Source organism: Passer montanus, unplaced genomic scaffold (genome assembly GCF_014805655.1).
Source record: "Passer montanus isolate IOZ18808 unplaced genomic scaffold, ASM1480565v1 scaffold50, whole genome shotgun sequence".
NCBI classification, from domain to species: Eukaryota; Metazoa; Chordata; class Aves; order Passeriformes; family Passeridae; genus Passer; species Passer montanus.
This window is the reverse complement of record NW_024369930.1, coordinates 2,103,821-2,127,827: the sequence shown is the minus strand read 5'-3', so window position 1 is coordinate 2,127,827 and position 24,007 is coordinate 2,103,821. Positions and strand designations below refer to the sequence as shown.

General features: G+C 36.7%; 1 protein-coding gene across 6 annotated transcripts in view; it reads right to left on the bottom strand.

Moving 5' to 3' along the window:
• PCLO (piccolo presynaptic cytomatrix protein) overlaps positions 1 to 24,007 on the bottom strand; it is a 325,587-nt gene that overhangs the window by 79,172 nt on the left and 222,408 nt on the right. For 3 of the 6 annotated variants that reach the window (XM_039723653.1, XM_039723648.1, XM_039723650.1), the window contains exons 11-13: positions 8,708 to 8,816; positions 8,020 to 8,087; positions 5,293 to 5,504 (exon numbers count right to left, since the gene is read on the bottom strand). In XM_039723653.1, coding sequence (XP_039579587.1) covers positions 5,293 to 5,504; positions 8,020 to 8,087; positions 8,708 to 8,816 — 389 coding nt within the window. Of the gene's footprint in view, positions 1 to 5,292; positions 5,505 to 8,019; positions 8,088 to 8,707; positions 8,817 to 24,007 lie in introns of those variants that run through there. The other 3 variants (XM_039723649.1, XM_039723652.1, XM_039723651.1) reach the window with 3 other exon arrangements.

Sequence of the window (24,007 nt, the reverse complement as noted above, 5' to 3'; positions counted from 1 at the left end):
GAATTAAACAACTTCAACACCAAACCTTTAAAGTCTGAGAAGACAAGGAGGCATGGGGAAAAAAAAAAAAAAACACATAGCATTAATCCTGTCTAACAAACACATGAATGCTGCCAAGAGAAAGAAAGGACCATGCCAAATAAACACAGCAGTATATTTCTGTCAATATGAGAAAGGCAGAGAGAGGTAAATGTTACTCTAATTTAAACTGAGTTTAGGTGAAATTGGGTAGAAAGAGTGCAAATGGTACTAAGATGAAGGGATGTGTATTAAGTGGATTAATGTATAATGTCTTTTACTTTATTTTGTGTTTTCTGATACTCAATTCAGCTACAACACTTCAAATTCCTCCCCACACTTTCTGTGACATGAAATTTAAATTTTCTGTCCTCACTTTCCTCTCTTCTTTATCATTAAACTTGTCTATGTTTTTGAAAAAAAGCAATAGAACACAATGTTTCTCTCTGACTTTTTTTCCCTCCTGTTTGTGGAAAATAATAACACCACTTGATTAGAATCCTGAACTCACAAAAATATGCTGTTCTGTTAAAAGTTGGTGGCCTCAAGCCACTCTGGACGAACCTCTAATCTGCAAGCCATCAGTCAAGCAAGAAAGCTCTGTTTCAGTAGCAGGATTTGAATATTTTTGTATTCTCCCCATATCTTCCTTGGTTGATGCAGCAGAAAACAAATGGTGCAAACAAGGACAAACTTCCTGTTCTCTGGAGACTGGTCTTGAAGCCGTCATTTCCTATTCCTCCAGATGTGAGCAGCTGCCTGACATTATTCCATGTAATTTGCATTTCTATCACTTTCTGAGAAGATCAAAAACCACCTGCCTCTTTTGTGCTGCCAGATTCTACAAGAAAACCCTTCAAGGCTCTTTTAAGATGATGGATATCAACTGCTTTAAATGAGGCCAATGAATTGCCCACATTCCCTGCACCACAGCATGAAGTTAAGGTGATGCACTGCCCTTTCCAGGTTTGTATCAAAGAGACATCCTCTAAATCAGTCAGACCTACAGATGAGAACTAACCAGATAAATCCCAGCTAAACACTATCACAATGAAAACACAGGAGAAAGTTAGACCAAATTTGCCTGTTATATGGACATATTCACTGTCTTTTAGCCTTATGCACAAGTTTTACCAGAAAAACAAACAACCAAACAAACAAATAGAAAACCAAAACAAAACAACCCAAAACCAAATCAAACTTGTCTGTAAATGCATTTGCATAAAAAAATAATTCTCATGAAAAATTTTATAATCAGCTTCTCTTGGTACCTTACAAAGCGTTTAAAATTTTATTAATCTAACAGCTCAAATAAGCCATCAGTAGTCTATAAAATGTCCTGAATCTGAAATGAAATTTAAGATTGATAGCAAAGTACTCCTAAAACTTGTTAGGTCCTTGACAAGACTATCCAGAGAATGAATTCCACTGATTTTGCCAAAGACAGGGAGCTACCTGAGCATCATGCAATCTTTCAAAATAGGGCATAAATGAAATTTGCCTGTTATATGGACATGTTCCCTGTCTTTTAGCCTTATGCACAAGTTTTACCAGAAAAACAAACAACCAAACAAACAAATAGAAAACCAAAACAAAACAACCCAAAACCAAATCAAACTTGTCTGTAAATGCATTTGCATAAAAAAATAATTCTCATGAAAAATTTTATAATCAGCTTCTCTTGGTACCTTACAAAGCGTTTAAAATTTTATTAATCTAACAGCTAAAATAAGCCATCAGTAATGAATCTGAAATGAAATTTAAGATTGATAGCAAAGTACTCCTAAAACTTGTTAGGTCCTTGACAAGACTATCCAGAGAATGAATTCCACTGATTTTGCCAAAGACAGGGAGCTACCTGAGCATCATGCAATCTTTCAAAGTAGGGCATAAATGGCTTATATTTCTCATACTTTACCCCTACAAATGGATTTTATTATACTTAATAGTTCTGACCTAGCTGTACTAGCACTGACAATACTGATACCACCAAAAATGACATGGAGCTAGCTGTGCTGTGGCTACAAAATCACTGCCAGCTAGTCTAAATGCTCTCATTTTTCATGAGTTGGAATAGCAAAAATAATGAGTTTGTTCACTCTGAATATTATCTAATATGGAATGTATGAATGTGGATAATGTAGGAGAAGTCAAAGAGAAGGGAATGGGCATGATGAATTTGTATTGAGACTTTCAAAGGTGGTTAAGTACTGATTAGTAAAGTGGACTCTGTAAAAATAAATGTGCACTTATATTTTTCTATATTATTGTTGAATCACTGTATAATTTACAAGACTGTGATCCAATACATAAAACATTCTGCTTTCTCTGATGTCAGCAGATCTAAAACTGATCATCAAGAATTACCCACATATTTTAAAGAAACATGAATAATTTAGGCTGAAAGAGACCTCTCAAGGCCATCTGGTCTAACCCCCAGCCCAGAGCTGGGCCAGCTTTGAAGCTGGATCCGTACTGAGAGGCAGAGATGCCAGTAAGTATCTTCCTTTATCATGGCCTCAGTGAGGATTAATTTGTAAAGAGGGAAAGAATTTCACAGTTGACTATTTTAGGAGCTAAAGGATCTGAGGATTTAGAACAAAAAGCAATCCATTCTTCATATTCAGTGTTTCGATAAGTAATTTATTTCCTGGATGTAATCTTCACCACAGAATGATCATGCATTTACATACAAAAGAAACAGATCTTCACAAGATATTGTCAGGTCAAGGCTTCCAAGGGTTAAATCTCTCCTGTGATGGCTAATCAATTCCTGTCTAAGTACTGTTGATACTTCCACATGCACTCACACACCCTGTGTAAGAGCTGGTAGTTTGTAATGCCATCACACCTGCTCAAGTAGGTTGTGAAACTGGTTAATGCAAGGCTTTGATGCACTATTCACTACCATCTTCTGTAGTAACAATAAATATAGAAAATTGGCATTGCAGAATATGGCAGAGACCACAACAACATTTCTAGAGTGTATATTCTAACCAAAAAATCCTTTAAAAAGTACTTGCTAAAAACAAAAACAGTTGCAAAAACAAGATCTAGGCAGTTTGGATATTTAGTCTGTCATGATACTTTGGCTGTGCTGCAGCCTGCCTAGAAATGCTGTCAGCCCAAGGCAAAGAGCAGTTCCAGAAAAGATGAGCTTTCTCTTCTAACAGAGCTCAACACCATTATAAACTTGACCTGAAGTCAATGAACAGAAACTATACAAGTCAACAAGAGCTATGCTTGTTATGAAAGAAATGCCTCTCAACATCATTTTCACAAATAAGCAAATAATGTTTTAGATATTTACCTGACTAGTTCTGACTTTTGCATCTCCTACATAAAGGCATTAGTTCTAATAATTTTTGTTTCATCTTTATAAGCCTAGAGCTGAATTTTCAGAAAAGAATTCTAAATCCTCTGTGAAGCAGGAAGTTCAATTTATGCATCTAACTTTAGGTGACCTGCTACAGTGCCAAACTTGGGAACCCAGTCTCCTCAAGTAGGCAGAATGGGGCACCTCTCCAAGATATACTGAACAGCAAGGACTTATTGATCTCCATACACTGTGAATTTAGGAGTGTGATTCATCTCACCAAATATGAGATCTACATTTCAGTGTAGATGGTGGCCTGTGCACTAAGAGCCCTGCTCTCTGCATGCAGTGCCTGCACTGTGATGCAGGTTTCACCCAGTCTTGGGAACTGTACTTCACAAACTTAATATTCTCAGTGGCAAAAACCTTGCACATGGCAAACAAGTCCATATGTAAATGTATACAATATCCAGAGTATGCTGTAGTGAATCTAACCATTGACCTAAGGATTAAGCAATTCTGCCACATCCCTTAAGTTAGATCTAGTAAATATTGGCTAATATTTAGTTAGGTTAAATATGGATTTAACTTTGGCATCACACACCTGAATTAGTTTGTGGAAAGTCTATGGGTGTTGTGGCAAGACAGAATTACTAGCCAAATCAAACTGATCAATAAATACACTCCCAGTTTGTACTAAATTGCTGGATGAAAAAGATTTTTGTGTTTCCTCTCACAGAAAAGTTATGTTGGCATGTAGAAGAACTGTCTGAAATGAGCAGACAGCATTTCTGGTTCTGGTTTGTGCAGTACCTAACTCACCTGTCCAAATCACAGACACAGTTTAAACAACACAAAACTAAAAACATAACTATAATGCGGTAGGAACCTGACAGTCCCAAAAATAAATAAAGGTGCAGAGTAATAAATGTTTAGAAAATACTTTGTTTGCAATGTGAAGATTGTAAGTGTGTCAGAAGCTGGATATTCAGGACAACAATCAGCTCTCTTTCAAATTGTTTAAGCAAATGTAATCTTCAAAGAACTGAGTTACACTTCAGGTCCTGACTTTTTTGACACAAAATGCAAAAATGTGACAGATGACTTTATGATCTAGTTTTCAGTTTTAACTGTGAAAAAATGCTACTAAATTCCCACTCTTCCTTTTTTAGGTGTGCAGATGCACAAGAACTTCAGCTGAGGAATGGACAGGATGTGGCAAAGAAAATGAGAAATTGTGCTTGGCAAGTTCATGGGAATTAGCTAATGACAAAACACATTTTAATGGCAAATTTTGTTTTCAATCCCTCCCTGGCATTCAGAAACTTACTATTGCTATGATTATTCATAGCTTGTAACACTTTGAGCAGTAGTTTAGTATAGAGAGGAAAACTTATGGTCTCAGCACTATCAGCTTATTTAGTGGAAATAGTACCTTACCACCATGTAGGATGCACTTAAAAAGCAAGAGCAAAAAAGGCTGTAAAGGGCAGTTTAAAAATAAGAATATTAAGGTTTTGTTTTTATTTTGATGATTATTCATAGCTTGTAACACTTTGAGCAGTAGTTTAGTATAGAGAGGAAAACTTATGGTCTCAGCACTATCAGCTTATTTAGTGGAAATAGTACCTTACCACCATGTAGGATGTGCTTAAAAAGCAAAAGCAAAAAAGGCTGTAAAGGGCAGTTTAATAAGTTTAATTAATAAGAATATTAAGGTTTTGTTTTGATTTTGTTTTGTTTTTGTTTTTTTTTTTTAAGAAAGGGACAAATCTCTTGGATAAATAATGTAATATTTCTTTATGTCCAGATTCAATATCTTAACAGTCATATTCATTGCTAACCAGGAAATGAGTTTTCCAAGATATGCTGGGATTTTTGCTACACTAAAGGAGGTAAACAGGCAATTTCTTCCTGTCACCAAGATATTCTTACTCCATAATTGGGAGATTTCTTACCTTGCTGCTGTGCCGCTTTTTGCTCACTGAGGGAGAACCAGGCTGACCAGGGCTAGGAACAGCACTGGAGGTGGCAGAAGTGGTTCCAGAGTGGACATGAGATCCCTTTTCCACTCCTGAAGTAGCAACCAGAGGCGACTGCTGTAGAGAAACCTTTTGGAGCTCTGCAGCCAGCTGCTTGGGATCAACCCCTGGGGACTTCGCTTTATCTACTGGATTAAAGTAAGAGAGCTTTGTATTGATAACTGCCAGCACATCCAGATCCATCTTGTCATGGTACAGGGACAGAACAACAACCCTTACAAGCTTTCATGTCATCTGCCTGTATACTTTGAAGATGCAAAAGGCATTCTATATAAAATAAACATCTCTCCCACAGCATCAACATCCCAATTTAAATCTCTGTGTGCTAGTGCTACTTACTAATGCTCTTTACCTAAAAAAAGCTTTCTGAGGTACTTCTAGGTGAAGAAAAACAGGCTTTGCTGATCATGTTGAACCAAACTGGAGCAAATTACAGTTTTAAAAACTGGCCTGTGCTATCATTCCTTGTTTGAAACTGGTCTATTCTCACTAAGTGTCTGAGCTTTCTTGGAAAAGGTTTAAATCTCATTTTATTTTATTTTTTTTTAGATCAAATGAACATTGAACAGAACTGCTCCTGAGATAATTTACACAAAAGTAAACAGAAAAAAAAGCCTCAAAACTTTACTACCAGAAATTAATCAAAGAAGGAAAAATGTAAACAAATGAAGGCTGAAAGCCCTGATTCATCTTTCCTACATTACTCACACCTTTGTGAGGCATCTGTAGTAGGAGTCTGATTGCCCTCCCTGCTGACCAGGAATAAGTGGGAGGAATTTACCCTTTGGAGGCAGCAATTTCTATTAAACACAGAAATGAAGTCAAGAAAGTTTCATATATGCTAGACAGAATAGAGTTAAAAGGATACTAGGCACAGCTTGGTTCCCAGGTTCTCAGAAGTAGGAGAGGTTTAAAACAAGACTTCAGCTTTATCCTGCCTGCTTGGCTAATTCATTTTTCTTTCAGAGAAAATGGGGATGCTCCTTTCTAAAGCACAGTCTGCCAAACCTCAGAGGTAATGGCAATAACTCTACAAAGTTGCTCCAACTTAGAAACCACTGCAAGATAACCAGACTACGAGGAAACATGACTGCAAGAATGGAACAATTTTATTTTATTTCTGTTCCTTCTCATTTAGAATTTTCTTCATTAATAAAAAAGCTGGTGTTTTCCTAGTTTTTGTCCTTTCCAAAACTGATTTCAGTGTATTTCAGTGCTTTTGGTGGTTTTGATCTGCTCACAAACTAAAAAAAATGTGTGTAGCTCTGCTTCAAAGTTCTGTCATACTTAGTCTTTGCTTTCAATTATTATCAATAACATCAGTTTTCAACTAAAGGTAGCTTGATGGTAAGTATATTAATAGCTAGGAAATTTCACATGGTTAGAAAATGGAGGATTCAATCCAGGTAATTTAGGTACTGGTTGATTAAAAAAGTAGCCACAAAACCACAGAACCCAGAGTAAACCCACAGAATGGTGAGTGAAGCAATCCTCATCTGCACTGAGCTTGCTGAGGAGCTGCATTACTAGCAAGATTGTGGATGTTGATTCAAAGTTAGCTTAGATATGACTGATACAATGACTGAAGCCTGCAGTTGTGGTATTGATTAAACAGCAGGAAATCCCCCCAAAAGCACTGCCATCATAGAACTCATCTAACAATACTGAATACTTTCTATTGCATCCCTGAGTCCAGTAAATACTGGTTTTTTGTCACTTATAGCAGGACACAAACCTTGTATTAAGCTAACAGGTATTTTCACCGAGGTCTTTTCCAACATTGACAATTCTATGATTTTATGAACATAGGCCTTAGGACCTGTGTGTCTTCTGGACTTGCTGCAGTTTGCTGGGAGCTTTGTTTTAGCCTCTCTGGCTGCAACTGTCTAATGACCAGATGGCTACAACCCAAATTTGTCTGAGTTACACTTCACCTTGTATAGTGCCCATTCTTCATTATTTTGATATAGAAAAACACAGCTGTAATTGCACTGTGCAGACTAGAGTATTTATGTCTCCAAAATAAAAATGCAGTTTAGAGGAGCAGAGGCCTGGGGTGGCAGCAGAGTGCTGCAAGGTTTGGACACAGGATGGCAGATGAGGCCCTGGGGACACCAGCAACTCACTGGCCAGGAACTGACACAGGTGCAAACCCAGGGGCTGAGCAAAGTAAATTTTAGGGGCAACAGAAGAAAAAAGAACAACAACATATCACATGTAAACCTCACAGCATCCAGCACCCACAGGTACTTTTTCTCTGGGCAGCTTTCCAGCCACTCTGCCCCCAGCCTGCAGGACTGCCTGGGATTGTTGTGGCCCAGGTTCAGGGCCTGACATGCATGATGAATCTCATGCAATTTGCCTTGGCCCATCAATCCAGCCTGCCCAGATTCCTCTGCAGGCCCTTCCTACCCTCCAGCAGATCAACACTCCTGCCCAAATTGGTGCTGTCTGCAAACTCACTGAGGGTGCACTCAGTGCCCTCGTCTTACCTTTTTATAGAAGACACGGTCCCATTTCTACCCATGGAAATATTTGGGATGTAACACCAGAGTTTACAATACTAATATACTATCTTATATCACATCCAATTTTCAGTTGTAATCCAGCCCTACAATATCAAAGCAAATTCTTGTCTCTCACCTGCCCTTACTGGCTCATGCAGCTCCAGGTGCTGGGGATTCTCAGAGTCCGAGAGCATGTTCAGGTCCCTAAAGAAAACAATTAGAAGCCTGAGACAAAAGAAACTCTTTCCTCATACCCTCATTATTGTATTAAGTAGGTAAATGAATAGTGGTTCATGACAGAAAGCAGCTCCCAAGCATGGTCCCTCCTTAGCTGATATATATTTGCAATGCTGTTAAAGAGCTGAGAAGAAAAGCTTCTTTTAAGGTGAAATCTTTAATGGATTTAATGCAAGTGTATGCATTTCTCATGATGCTTAAATGACTTTCATCTAAAGGATAAAGATTTCACTAGAAGTCCAGTTATTACTAAATTACCTTCTTTTTCTAACACCAGTAAATTCAGTGAACTTTATGTTTGTCATGAGAGGAGATTGAGGCCTGAGCATGGAGTTAGCATTGTTTATAAAAGCACAATTACTAGCATCTGATTCAGTTTATCTCTCCTTCTGACTTTAAGAGAAAAACAAAACAAAAAGATCTCCCACAGTCATAGTGAACTCTTGCTCATTATTACATTAGTGTTTTGTGCTAACAAAGTTTCCACCTTAACAATTGTAAATTAAAATAAACAAAATTAAAAAAAAAAACCAAAAGCCATGAAAAGCCAAAAAGAAATGGAAACAGAAAGATGGGGAAAAACTCACAGTCTTACACATATTTCTGCTTCCCCACTCTGCTGAATAATGATGCTCTGGACCTCTTCATAAGTTTTCCCGGTCAAGGGGATGCCATTCCATTCCAGCACCTGCATTCCTAAGAAGGCAAAACAGCAAGAGGTCAAGGGCTCAGATTTTGACAGAGGCATCAGTTAGATTTTTCTTGCCTTGCTTTGACAAGGCAATTTGATGTGACATTCAGTGAATGTTGTTCAAATGGCACAAGACATTAGCAAAGCCCTTTCACTTCACACAGATTAGATTGTTGAATGTTATTGTCCCCCTAGCTATAACTTACCTGCTGAAACCAGACAGGAGATTAATTCTCTCTGTTTCAAAGTATACATGCACTCTCCATAGTCTGGGTTGCATGATATTGAAAATTTTTTCCAATATCAAAACCATGCACACCTACCAGAATGGCAAGAAACCAAAACACTCTGTATACCAGACATCTCCTGGCTAGCCATGGTCTTGGAAGATAACTGTTTTCTACAGTGTCAAATTGCTGTTAAGAAGCTGAGCCTCAAAATGGAATAATTTGTGAATGTGATTATATAATTCAAATATATTTTCTTTATTTTGTCACTTACAAAAATACAAAAAAGTGAAGGCTGTTAGACTAACTGATTTTAATGAAAAACATGTGCCTCCACATTTCAAACATCAGCCTGGTAGTATTCAGGTTTAAATTTTTCTTCTGTCCCTTTTTTCATAAAAAATTGACAAAACAGATGAATGTACTTAATTGTGGAAGATATAAAGAGAACTATATTAATCAGGATGAAAAATACTGAATACTGATCTGATCTGCTGTGTCTTCCAAGTGTCCCAGGACTGAGTCAGGAGACTCAGTATGGTTGAATGTATCTGTAGAAGGAAGTTTTTGCAGAGTATTTGCAGAGTATTTTTGCTCAGTAATTGCAGAGTCAATCCCTCAATAGAGAATGTGAGGTATATTCTCATAAGATGAGAAATCTTTTGGTTAAGATGAAATGCTTACACAAAGCAAACCCTAAATTTATATCTGGGACTTACAACCGTGGTCCTAAGAACTGGGTTCAAGCTTTGAATTAATTAGTCATAAGAATTCCAAACAGATTAACTTCTCACCAATGTACAAGTGTCAAAATCCAAGCCTCCGGCTCTAGTCGGAAAAAATTGCTTAATGGGACAAGATAATTAATTATTAATAGACCACTAAAAGCAATGCATTACAAAACATCTGAAAACCACATCACCCGCACAGCAAAGAAAACCACAAACACTTAGTTTGCTACGACTTACACAGATAAAACCAAGTCTTCACCTGGGTCATATTTTAATCTCAAAATCCTGTGCTGTTGCATATAACAAATGGGAAAAATAATGAAATGAAATGTGGACATAAACTCATAGAAAAGCATGCTGCTAAATAAAATATAATGAAAAATTTTCATGGAATAAATCAGACTAAATTATTTGACAATGAAAGGATATGAGAAATAAATATACACATTTGTATTCCAATATTTCCACAAGATTCCATGAATTAGGAGTTGAAATATCAGAATTGCTCATAACTGTTGTCAGCCAGAATTTATCATTTTGTTTGTAGAAGTTTACAGAAAAACAAACTGCGCAGAACGACTAAAAAGCGATGCTCAGAAGGCAGTAAAGCCAGCTGCCTAATGTCAAAATAGATTTGACTTTTCCTAAAATTTAGCCCCTTTCATTTACCAGCCATGATTCAAAAACATGATCTTGCTTTTGCTTGTTAAAGCAGATCTGATTTTAAACTCAGTTCCTCTGGAATAAAGCAACAGTAATTATGAGCAAATTCATTTCCCCCTGATTTTCAGTCATACAAATATAACATCATGAGCTTGGTCTTTAGGCTTCTAGAAAGGAAGGAACGGAAGTTATTTCTATATTTTTTTTTTTATGTGTGCCCTCATAATGCTATCATGGCATAGGATGTAATGTATAACATTATGAACCACATGATTAATAGAAGCAAAATCCCCACTTCCATGTAGTGGCAAGGAACAAGAACAAAGGTTGAAAGATTTAGATATTTGAGAGAGCAGCTAACATACTTTTATCACCAAAAAAAAAAAAAAGAAAAAAGCTCTTTCGACAAAATACTATGAGCTACTTGAGCTACTATCAACACCTCACTTTAATTTAAAAAACTGGCAGGAAGAGCTTTGCAGTGCCAGGATTTGGAAACCAAGTCTGATTTCCACTGGTGAGACTTTCAACAGTGTGCACAACAGCACTGCAGTTACTCACCTGGTCAGAAGGGCCACACATACATGAACAAAGCAACAAACTAAGGAAATTGAATTTCAACAGCCTCAGATAACACAGAGATCCATTTAGGTTGTCAGTACAGGGGCATTTTCTTTTAACCGTGTGCCTTGTGGAGCCTTGAATGCTTAAAACCAAGCAACTTAAACACGACTGAACTGATCAGACTGATAGCCTTTGGTTCTAAAAACAAAAAATGTAGGTGAGAAGCTGATTTCTCTTTTTTCAGCATGTAACTGCCATACATATTTTGTTCAAAAAAAAAGGTAATGTTACAAAAAAAAACCTTTTAGAAGGAATGTAAGTCTAACAAAACAAGAAAAAAAGTATTGAGAAGTCACAAGAGACATTTGATTTTTTTTTTTTTTCTCCTTAAACTAATCACATTCTGTCACTGGTCTTTGGTAGCCAGAACATGATAGTCACATTTCCAAAAGTTTGTATGCTTCAGGTCATCTGTGTAGTAGGTAGGAAATCAAAAGAGGAAGATGAGAAAACTTGTATTGCTCCATGGAAACTCTGCTGACTGACGAAGTACTAGTAATTGCCCTGACAATCAAATATATTATTTCTTCTAGCATTCTTTCTTTCTTTCATTATTAATTTGCTGGGTGAGCAACAACTTAATTTTAGCAATATCAGCTCCCACACTCTCAATAAATTTATCTTTCATTCCATCATGCGGGTGATAAATCTGTACAGTTTGACTGAATGTGGTTGTAGATATAACACTACTGTTGATAAAACAGCACAAAAAACTTATAAAATATGCAGATAGAACAGGTCTTTGTATTAGAGTTTCTGTCAGCTGGAAGGCACAATATTTATGTCAGTTTTCAACCATTTTACATAATTTCTAATATTTTCTCTCCTCTTCGGACTCATCTTTCAGACATGAGCTAGCTGCATGATTAAAGTTGAAATTTAAAGGAACCTGAAAATCATCCAAGGATTTGATTACTCTAAACACAAGTGTTGACATAGTTGATTCAAATACAGAAATATTAAATTGAACACTGAACATCTCTTGAATTTTGTTCCCCTTTGTGACATAATGTACACTATTATAAAGCTAATCTCAGTCACTTTTAATGCAGTATTATACTGCAGCTTCCCTTATTCCGTATACCCAAGGCACTCAAGAATTGGAAAAACTGTTTTCTGTGGCACTAAGTGTTCGTAATTATTTCCAGCTCTATTTGTGTATTAAACCTATTAGTTTTGCATTCATTTTAAAGTCTCAGAACTGCTGTCTTACTGGAATTTAAAAATATCTAAATATTACAATCTTAGAATACAGCCTCTGATTTCAGTTGCACCATAGTTATACCCACAGATTTCTGGGTTTCATTCTCTGCTTCTTCATAGTTTGTATTGTTTATTCTTATACATAATAAACATGTTAGTTTGAATCTCATTTTTCACTGATCCAATGCTCATGGAGGAAAATGAAATTGGACTCTATAGACCAGAAACTTCAAGCAGTAAAATGTGAATATTAGTGTCTTTCTATATCATGTAAGAATTAAAATTCAGAAACATTACTTTGAAATCCCAGAAAGTGCTATAAAAGTTAAATGTGCATTCAGAATAAGGAGAAACAATATAAACTTGTAGTCTGATGTTCAACACTAAATCACTTTATGGTCTATTCTCTCCTGTTATTTTTCTTTTATTTCTAAACCTTTTTGATGGTTCAAAATAGGTTGATGAAAGTCAATGTGCTAATGTATTTCCCCAAACTGAATGAATCACACCAAAACTCATTATTTTCTGTCGGCACCTTAACTTCTTCTTCTATTTGTCATCCACACTCAGGCTGAATATTTTCCACATATTACAATAATTATTATATAGGCAAAACAATATAAACTTGTAGTCTGATGTTCAACACTAAATCACTTTATGGTCTATTCTCTCCTGTTATTTTTCTTTTATTTCTAAACCTTTTTGATGGTTCAAAATAGGTTGATGAAAGTCAATGTGCTAATGTATTTCCCCAAACTGAATGAATCACACCAAAACTCATTATTTTCTGTCGGCACCTTAACTTCTTCTTCTATTTGTCATCCACACTCAGGCTGAATATTTTCCACATATTACAATAATTATTACATAGGCAACACTCATGATTCTTAAAAATGGATATGTTGTTCATCTAGTAGAAATTATACAATGGACCCTCTTATGCCTTATAGCTGCTATACTACTATAACATGACATTTATAAAAATATGGTCAGAGCAAATGAACTTTGTATTTGGGGGTACTTGGCATTTTTTGACAGCTATACACCCCATCACTGCCTTCAGATTTTGATACATGCTGGCACACGATTCCATAGATCACCCTTCAGTCTGAACTATGCTAGAGCAACAAGTGATGATCTGCTTGTACTTGTGTGACCTAATTGAAGTTCTGGCAAGTTAAATGAAGCTTAGAGTTACTGTTTATGAAAGTAAGTATGATGTAAATGACACGTTTATCTGGCTTTCACCACTATAGCCTCAAAGATCAGTTTACATTAGAGTTGCAGGCAAATGATCAATTATACCATGCTGAACAAAATGTTGTGGTGCATTGTCATTATTCAGTGTTTTAGAAAAACAAGTGGTTCTTTGCAGCATGGTTTGTCACAGTATAACACAGCACATACTGGCTCCTACTGGGCAATTAACTCAGCTAGAGATAAGAAACCCAAACAGCCCCTGGGTTGACTGACAGGAAACTCAACCAATTACATTCTATCCTAAGCTACAGACATCTCACTGGTGTGGGAGCTGGGTGGTGTCAAAGATCAAAGAGCTAGCCAGGAAAACTCCATTTTCAAAGAGGGACTCAAGGAATGAGCTCTCTCTCTTGCCACATGAACATCAGGTGAATGATTGTCTCTGTCTTCCACCCACTCCCCCTGCCTTCACAGTATTCACTGAAGCTATAGAGCAGAGGGTATTTACTTTGTTTTCAGTAACATCATATAAGAGGTTGTAATGATTTTGCCAGAAAAATGACATTTCTGTAAAATGCTCTAATTGACTTGAAAGTCTTAAACATTTCATTATTAGGCTGTGCTCAAAAAACCCCAACTCCTCTACTTTTAAAAGCAGTTTACTTTTAATTCAGATTTTTTAAAATTATGAAATAATATATGGTAGAATGAAAATGTCTGTTAATTCCAAGTCACCTTAAGAGTCACCCAAAGCTAGTTAACAATGAGGCTGCAGGAATTTCTCTTTGCTATCTCTTTAATGAATGGTGAATAGATAAAACCATTATTTTCCTGGGAGTTTAATGCCAGATATGAATTTAGATTAGTATATCCCTGCCTGCATTATATATTTATATTTATGGATTCTAAATTCAGAGAGGTTTATTTCAATTTCCCTTTTTTGAGGAATAATTTATTCTTCTTTACACAAATGCAGTTCTGTTAGTCTTACTTCTTTCAGTTACATCTGTGAATGGAGTGATATTTGGGTGTGAAATTTTCCTTTGCAGGGGCAAGAATCACATGCCATGAGATGCAAACAAACAGTTCTTGTGGAAGTTACAGTGCATGTCTAAAGAATCCCTGTCTATTTTTTAGTTAGTTTCTATTCTGCCTAAGAATTTAAATTATGACAGCAAACATGTCAAACAGAATCTATATAAAAACACAGTTCTATTGCCATCATGAGACTTCTCTCAAAGACTTTGCAATGGTTTTGGGGAGTCTGAGGTGACTTGGTTTGTCCTGACTATAGGAGAGGTGACTGAGGGGAGCTCCAGTTGTGGTCTACAGCTTCCTCACAAGGGGAAATGGAGGGGCAGGTACTGATCTCTCTGGTGACCAGTGACAGGACAAAAGTGAATGGCATGAAGCTCTGGCAGGGGAGTTAAGCTGGATATTAGGAAAAAGAACAGGCTTCTCCTGGAAGTGATCACAGCACCAAGATTTCCAGGAGCACTTGCACAAGGCTCTCAAGTGCATCGTGTGATGCTTTGGACTGCCCTGTGCAGGGGCAGGCATCAGACTCGAGGATCCTTCTGGGCCCCTTCCAGCTCAGGATATTCTATGACTATATTCTATGATTCTATGAATTAAATATGAGTGGGAATTTATGTGTGTAGAACTCCCAGAAGAATTTTGCTGGAAGAAAAGAGTGATTCATGGCACATAGGTTACCATGTCATTAAGATCCTAACTCATTAAAATGCAGTTTCATAGGACACTTCGCTCAGGTGGGGAAAAGTAGCTTAAAAAAGACAAGGTGGAACCATACTTCATCAAAGCATTGACTAAATCAAAGTGCAGCCTGAAACTTTAAAAAGACTGGCAGGAAGATAAAGAACAGGGCAAAGACCCTGAGATAAGAAGACAAGGACAAAAAGTAACCCAGCAACATTTTCCAGTGTCTCTCAGGGGCATGAGGTAGAGAAACAAAAGATAACTATCAGATTCTGAAAGTGTGCAAAAGGCACATCTCTGAGACTATCATATGGTTGTCAATTTACAATCCCAGAGAGTGAGAAATGGGCTCAGCACTTGGCATCCCTTGCTCTCTGGACATACCAATTGCATATACACATCCAGGTGCTTGGGACAGAATGGCTGTATTTGAAAAGTACAACAGGGAAAGAACTGATGCCAAAGAAAAGTTGCTCTTGAATGAGTACCCCAAGCATGCTGAGTCTCTTGGGGCTTCTTGAAGAGGCTGTCCTCACACAGATCAGGGGGTCTCACCCTTGCTCAGTGAATTCCTGGCTGGTCTCCAGCAGTGTCACCACTAAGGGACTACAGAGGCCAATTCAGAAAATAATGGAATTATTAGGATAATTTAAATACTGAAAGCCTGCTAAGAATGAGCAAAGGCCATGGTTATGCATTGCATGCCAATGCTACTTAAGGTCATATAGAAACAAGAACAGAAAATTTTTGTGACTCACAGTAAGCAGGCACCACTGTTTAAGCAAAAAGTCAAGCCTTAATGAGAATGGCTGAAGACCTTAAAATGCCAGTCTGTCACATGGCATAGAGTGAGATCCTTACTTGATGCATTTTAATAGGAGTCATTCTGTCAGTTATCATCCTCTGTACCCTGGGAGTAATTTTACAGTTCTGACATTATGTGATTATTAAAATATAAAGTAGAATTTACTCACTGTTATCTCATTTGTGAGAGTCATGTAACCTGAAAGCTGAGGAAAGTGAATACAAATTTCTGGCCAGTGCTATGCAGTTCTCATCTCCTGTACATATCTATTTTTCATATAATGCATATAATTCTCCTTTTAAGAAAAGTTTTTGGAACTTATGCTTTTCATAATACAAGATAAAGTAAATCCATGATATTATCTCTGAATCAACTTGTTTGTGTTCTAAATCAAGTTAAGCTAAATTTTTCCATCATTGGAATGTCTTCATTTAAATGATCATGTTTTATGTTTCTCTTCTAGTAGCTAAATGTACAAATTCATGACATATACATGTCCATATCTCTAGAAAGTATGCAGAAAAAATTTGTGTGATAATTGGCTGGTTTCAATGGACCACAAGTGAAACCACAAGTAAACCACAAGTGAAAATGCATAAAATTATCTTTTTTTTTTATTCTTCATCTAATTTCGAAGAGATTTAGAACAATAAATAAAAAAGCATGGAAAGCATTATGTGTGTCTGCAGGGAACAACTGTCATGCACACATGCATACAGCTGCTTTGGTTTTACCTTCTTTTGGGCTTAGAGTCAATGTACCAATTTTTGTCTGTAAAAAGGTATGTGTCTTGCCTCAGTAGCTGTCTAGGAATTTTGAGTAGTTAATGAATGAAGAGAAGCAGGTTCCTCTTAGGATGGCTCATCTCAGCTGACACTTTTTTGGAATGAGATGAATCACATCCCTCGGATATCCTTCTTCCACTTATGGTTAGAAAAAGAGCCCATAATACAAGGTGAGGTAAGATATTTACTTTTCAGACACCTAAAAATATGTGTATTGATTCCCTCCTTTGTCATTTAAAGTGATAAATCTGTCCTAGAAAATGAAATGGACTTTTTTTCCTCAGTTTAGCAAACTGACAGCTGTACCTTATCAGTGAGAAGAAGGAACTGAAAGACAGTGAACCTCAGGTGAAGGGAATTAATGGGGCACCATCAGAGACTGACAGAGCTGTTAGTTCTGCTTCTGCTACAGCCAGCCAGGTGAGCAGCACAAACACACCAATTAGTCTCTTTGTGCCTCAGTTTCTTTATGTGTTAAAAGGCACAGTGAAAAGATAATGTTATTGTACATTAACTTTGAGATATCCAAGTGACAAGTGCTATTAGTAAAACTAAGTGCATCAGAAATCTTACTAACAATAGGGTTGTAGGAGGTAGTACATGTAAAGTATTAAGGGCTGGGTATTAACTCTCCAACTTTTGTATCCCTATAATTCATTCATAAAATAATTTAGTGATAAATGTTAGGCTTATTCAACCCTAAGACGTAGAGGTTCCATATATGCTAGAAAAATGAGACACACCAGTAATTACCTGTTAGAAATGTCATTTTAACAAGAAGTTGAAAAACTGCAGGATTTCAATTCTCAATAATTAATTGTTCTTCAGAGTTTAGTGATAAATGTAGGCACAAAGCTCATTTTTAGGAACATCTGATTAGCAACATTAATGATAGTCTAATTTTGGTGCTGTGTTCAGAGCAAAAAATTTCCCTCATGATGCTAAGGCTGCTCAGCCAAAATTGGAGATCCCAAAGTAGCCTTTCCTGGAAGCTCAAGCCATGTCTTGGACAATCTGAGTTAGGAACTAAGAATCAAAAAAAAATCTGATTTGATTAAATGTGGTTTGTGAGTAGTTTTTATGAGTAGAATTAGAGAGATCTAATCAATCTAGGTATGAAAACTTGTGCATGGTCATATTTAAGAGTGCAGCTCAACTGACTGTACAGGTTTTGATGGGATAGAGCAATTTCTTCCCACCTCAGTGCAGGGGAGTGAGAGAAAGGCTGCACAGGGTGTAGCTGCCTGCTAGGGTAAAACCACACTTATAAAACTGCAACACAAATTAGAGAAAGGAAGGTAAGCCCCTGTAATGACTGTCATACATTTCAGTGAGAATGGTCCATGATACACAACTAAAATTATCTTAAAAATAATAATATAAAATATTTAAATTTCATTTCAAATTAAATAATTTAAAATAATTAATATTCTTCTCAATACCTTAGAATGTAATTCTCTTGGTGTTTACACATCTTCAACATACTTGTTACTCTAAGCTGAATTTTTTTTATTAATATCTCTTTAAAATTTCCCTCATGATGCTAAGGCTGCTCAGCCAAAATTGGAGATCCCAAAGTAGCCTTTCCTGGAAGCTCAAGCCATGTCTTGCACAATCTGAGTTAGGAACTAAGAATCAAAAAAAAAATCTGATTTGATTAAATGTGGTTTGTGAGTAGTTTTTATGATCTACAAATTTGATCTGCAGTACTTGATCAAAGAAGTAGCATTATTCTAACAAATAGGTTCATTGTAATAAATGTAGAATTCATGCATGACGAAATAGCATTGCAAATAAATGATGCAGGATTACGCCCATAGTTTTGTCATTCTCTGTAAGGTTCTTTAAAAGAAATTTGAATGCACAATTACTTAAGCTACTCTGTACATGCAAGATTGGTTGGTGACGGTGATTATCTGGCAGCTATATACCTAATCAACTTCTTTGAATACTCACATGCATACTGATTAGCAGCAGCTGCTATTTCTTCTCATTATCAACACTAAAACAAATGATCTCTCACCAGCCAGTCCCTGTGTATTTATGTTTCTTATGATAACAATTAATATACTGAATTCACCGTGTAAGCACCCAGAAGACAAGCAAAACAAACTTATGATACCACATTCCTTGACTGATAGCTACAATTGTAGAAATTAAATTTGTGCCACTCGAGGAAAAGCAGTTTCCTCGTGGGAGAAGTCGCTGTTACCCCAAGCATGACCGCAAACACAGGAATACCCTGCAAAGCCCTGCTTGCAGTTGATGACCACCCAAAGCAGGACAGGGCTGGTAGTTCAGGGCTTTCAAACCTCCTGAAGGCACATAGGAGCTTTTCTGCTGAAGCAACAGCATCAAAACTCATAAGTAATAAGACTGCCTACGAGATATGGTTTGTGGTTTTGATATGGGTCAAAAAGATGAGAGCTGGGCTTGATGGAACTGTGGCAGGTGCAGGTAGGAAAGGTACTGGAAAGATGTGCCCCCAGCCTGAGTGCTCTGTGACAACAGTGTGGTGCAGGTACTCGACCCACTGCTCCTACTGCTGCACAGCAACCAGAAACTGCTGCCCAAACCCCTTGTCCTGTCACAACAACTGCAATAAGCCTGTCTGCTTTGATGCTTTCATAGTCTCCACTTAGCAGCTACACTCCAGCCCTAAGACAAACTCTGCCCCTAATTCTTCAAACTTACGTGTTTTAATTACATATCAAAACCACATTTAAACACTGAACTGTTACCAAATTCCCAGCACAGCATCCTCACTTTAACTTGACTGAGTATTGCAGCAGTTTATTCTCCTTCAAATATACGCCCAAGTGAGATATCGAGCATTATTTTTTAAACTTCCAAATGTAAATGTTAAACTGACATTTCATCTGTATACTCAAGCTCAAATGTATATTATGGATAAACAAGGACAAAAGAGTTTGATCACTTCACTGCTTAATCTTTTAAGACTTCTTTCTTTTCACTAAAGCTATAAAACATGTCTGAGTCTTCTTCCCAGGTGTCAAATATTAAAATTATTAGTGTCACACAGTGTACAAGAGTAAAACAACCATCACTGTTTTTTTTCACATCAAACCATTAAATATTCTTTCCCAGGCAAAAGGAGAAAAAATAGCTGCTGCAATTAACAGAATAAAAATTATTTTCTTTAGTTTACAGAAAATTTAAGTAAAAGGAGCCTCCACTCAAAAGAGGCTCCACTCCACTTTCACTGCATATGTGAAATATTGGGAATTAGTTAGGCAACAATAGCTAAAAATAAAGAAAAATAAATGCAAAAATTAAAAATTGCCAACTGAAACAGCAAACATACTGAATATGATAAATAAGTGAGTCACAAATGATATTGTATTCTTTAGAGATGAAAGTCTTTGAGCAATTCTTTGGTGAAAATCATCCAAAGAATTGCTAAATTGCCTATGAACTCATCCCATTTCAAAGGCATTTCTTTATCTTCACCACAGCTAATAATTACTTTCTCTCAAAGTAACAAAACAGATTAATCTAATTTGATTTTTTAATAGATGAAAATAAATACTGTATTGAATTATTGAATGATAATATCATATAATGCTTTGGGTTAAAAGAGACCATTAGATAACATAGTTCCCAACCCCCTGCCATGGTCAGAAACACCTTCCACTAGGTCAGGTTGCTCAAAGCCCCATCCGAACAGACCTTGATATATATACAATAAATTTCAAAGAAAATTAAGAGTCCAATCCCCTTTTCCCTGTTCATTCCAGTCAATGGAAGCAATAGAAATACAATTTCCAATCTTTTTTCTTCTTTTTCCTTGCTTGGAGGCCTTCAGGAACACTCCTAATTCTACTGTCTCTCTCTTCAAGGAAAATGAAAATAACGAAACTCATAATGCAACCTGAAATTCTGTAAATGTAAACTGCAGATGGAAAATTGGTTTCATTCAGAGATGCATCTCTTCAAAGCATGTAGTTGTATTGGAATTCATCAAACTGACCATGACTTGTACCACTGAATTCAGTGGCAGCTGAGAACAAAGCATGATGTTCAAATTGCAGTTCTAATACTAATGGTCACATTCCAGCTAGGGATGATGCTACTGGGAGGGCAGGCTCAAACAAAGAAGAGGAGATATTGCATCTTGAAGCATACATCAACATAATATATCTATACAGACATCACAGATAGATATGTTTAATTCATGGTATCTGGTGGCTCATCTGATTCAAGAGATATACTCTTATGTTTTCTTACCTGTTTTGCTTCCTGAAGAACATGACATGCAATCAGGTTATCCCTAAAAGCTTTTTCAGGAATAACAATTGTTCGCAGTATTATTCATTATGGAAGTCATTGTTATAGTCCATAGTCCAACTCATTTTTGCTAATATACTCTGCAAGTGTACATGTGCTGATATGAACCCCTTGGGCTAAATATTTTGTTGACGTAGTCATAATTTCTACTGAAAGAGATAGCAATGTCCATACAGCTGTAGCAGTAAACTTGCTTAAGGATGGTGTAGAATAATTTATGTGACTGACAGAATAGCTAGTTTAATTTCGCCCGTAAACAGATCAGAACACTTAGGTGCACTAATTTAGTTTTATGTGTTGCTATATTGCTGCAATTGAGGAAGCTGTGAGATGACCCCAGCTCATAAATTTAAAGCCAGCAAATACAAAAATCTTTGTATTGCCCATGGGTCTTATTAAGCCTTCACATATAAACAATTCATATTTCATCTGAAGATATGTGATTAAGGATGCTGAATGAGAAATTCTTTGTGTGAAGCATTAACAAATGTAGGTAGATCCCTTTTTAGATGCGTTGCAAAAGAATTCCTGTAAAACACATTCAGAATTTGGAAGCAGGGGGTTGTCCATTAGGTGGCACCAAATTTTTCCATATCTATGGAAAGTGTAGGCAACAGAAGAGTTTATCTGCTGTAGCTGTCAGGTGCTCTCCTCTCTAGTCTCCATTCAGAGACAGAACCTCTGAGACAGCGTTGCATCCCATCCATGTGCACCATTGAAGGGTATTCATCCAGATAGAGCAGTGTGTGCTTCATGCTCATCTACTGTAAAACTGTTTTTATCATATCTACCAGTCTGCCTGCATCTTTTTCAACAAGGATCACTGTCGTGCTTGAAGGTATTTTCAGTTCCTTCTTTGGATCTTCACTCCTTCCAAAACAGTGGGAAGTGTTTTTCTTGTCTCGTGTTCTCTACAGCTATTGAATCAGAAGAAAGCCCCTGTTTTGAAACTAATCAGTCAGTTTCTACTGTGTGAATTACAGAGGTATTACTATCTCTGAGATAGGCTGATACTTCTAAGAATACTACAGTGTTCTGTGAATAAGATGATGAAAGATTTATCTTTCCTTTCTTTAGTACTGTCTAAGATTAAAACTTTCTACCTCTCCATTAGCACCAGTCATGAAAGTACTTTCCTAGAATTTTGATTCATTTTATCATCTCTTTCACACACTCAGGAACTCTTAGTTCTTTCTATTCAGTTACTTCAGACCCATCTGAAAAGTATAATCAGTTAATGTAATACATAACTTTGCTTTAGTTAGACATAAGTCAATGCTTATTTCTACTTAGCAGTTCCAAAGCTGTCTGTATGAGCAGAAAATGTATGAATTATATGGATTGATTCCACTTCACCCACACTATGACAGAACTCATTTAGCAAGTGTAGAGCTCACACCATGATGAGCATTGCCTGGAATGACTCATTTCCTTTTACTGTCATCTTAAAGGTTAATTTCATGGGGTGCTGTTCAGCACATTATCTAGTAATTAGGAAATAATGAGACCTTCTGTTCATTGGGGTGACTGGTCAGCATCTGCAAATGGCCCTGTCATTGCACATGGGCAGGTAAATGACACTCATCTTTCCCATGAAAATAGATTCTGTTATTGAACATATATATGAATATAAATTATGAACATGGTAGTTTGTTTTTCACCACACAGCTTTCCTCTGTTTTTACCTTTCCTTTCCTGTAAACAGATCATGCTAATGCTCTTTTTCTCGCCTTCCTGCTCTTTTTTACCTTTGTGCCTGCCATAAAGTGCAGCCGAACCTTCCAACACAGGCCTTCCAACACAGGCCTGTCCCATATTTATTGTGCATTTTGCAATGCAGTCTGACTGCACATGAGCAGTATACAAGTTCACAGGCCTGGGTTAAAGCCACTTGGATGCTGCTGTGCAATACAACAGTTGTTAGCAGTCTTCTGGCTCTGATGAGAAATGCTCAGAAAAAGGAATTGCCACTGAAAGTTGAACCCTCATAGGACAGAGCTTCTGGGCAGTACCAAAACTAATGCTGCTTGTCTCATATCTTTAAAGGCTGTTCCAGACATGCTTCCTTCTGATGTGAGCTGTTTTGAAATGGAAAGGGAACACATGAGCATGCAAAAAGCTTGCAAATATTTTCCCTGTGTCTTTAATTTGAGTTTCTTTTAGTAGATGTGTATCACTGTGTCTTTACTCTGTCCTTACTAGCCTCTTAGCAATAAATTTATGAAAAGGAAAGAAAAATAAAGCCAACAGAAAATCCTTTACTCTTCCAAAGACTAAGGAGCCACTCTAGTACAAGCACTACTACAGGATGATTGTTCTGTATCATGAAATTACCTGTATCATCCTGAAGGCCTTATGGACTTTTTAGGATTTAATACTTCTTGGTTATTAACATGCCCTTTTGGCTTGGCAGGAATGAGACTCCAGGTAAAGGTCCCTTACAGTCAAAATTCGTAGCTATGTGCATAATATTATATAGGTAAGTGGATCTTCAGTGGAATTCTTCTTGGCATTCAGAAGTTGACATAGAGCTGTAAACTCATTATTCTGTATCTTTCTACAAACTTCACTAAAATTGCAAATAACTATTTTCTTTACTTCCATACTATCAGAAGGCAGACACTTTTCTCCCATCTTTACCATGTAAAGTCTTACTATTACTCAAAAAATCCAATTTAAGATCTGAATTAAAGTGTAGAGTTTTTCTACACATTTTATTTTGGACTGACAGTGCTAACTTCCAAAGAGAAGAAAGTTTAACATGTTATAAATGTAGGAATAAGGTACTTACTAGACATAAAAGTTTGTGACATAGCAATACACTAATAAACAATCCCTTTTGTTAAAGTCAATGTAATGCACCAAAAAAAAAGAAAAATCGGTTGGAATGAGGATCACAGTGCTATGACTAGAGCATTTCATGGTGTCATT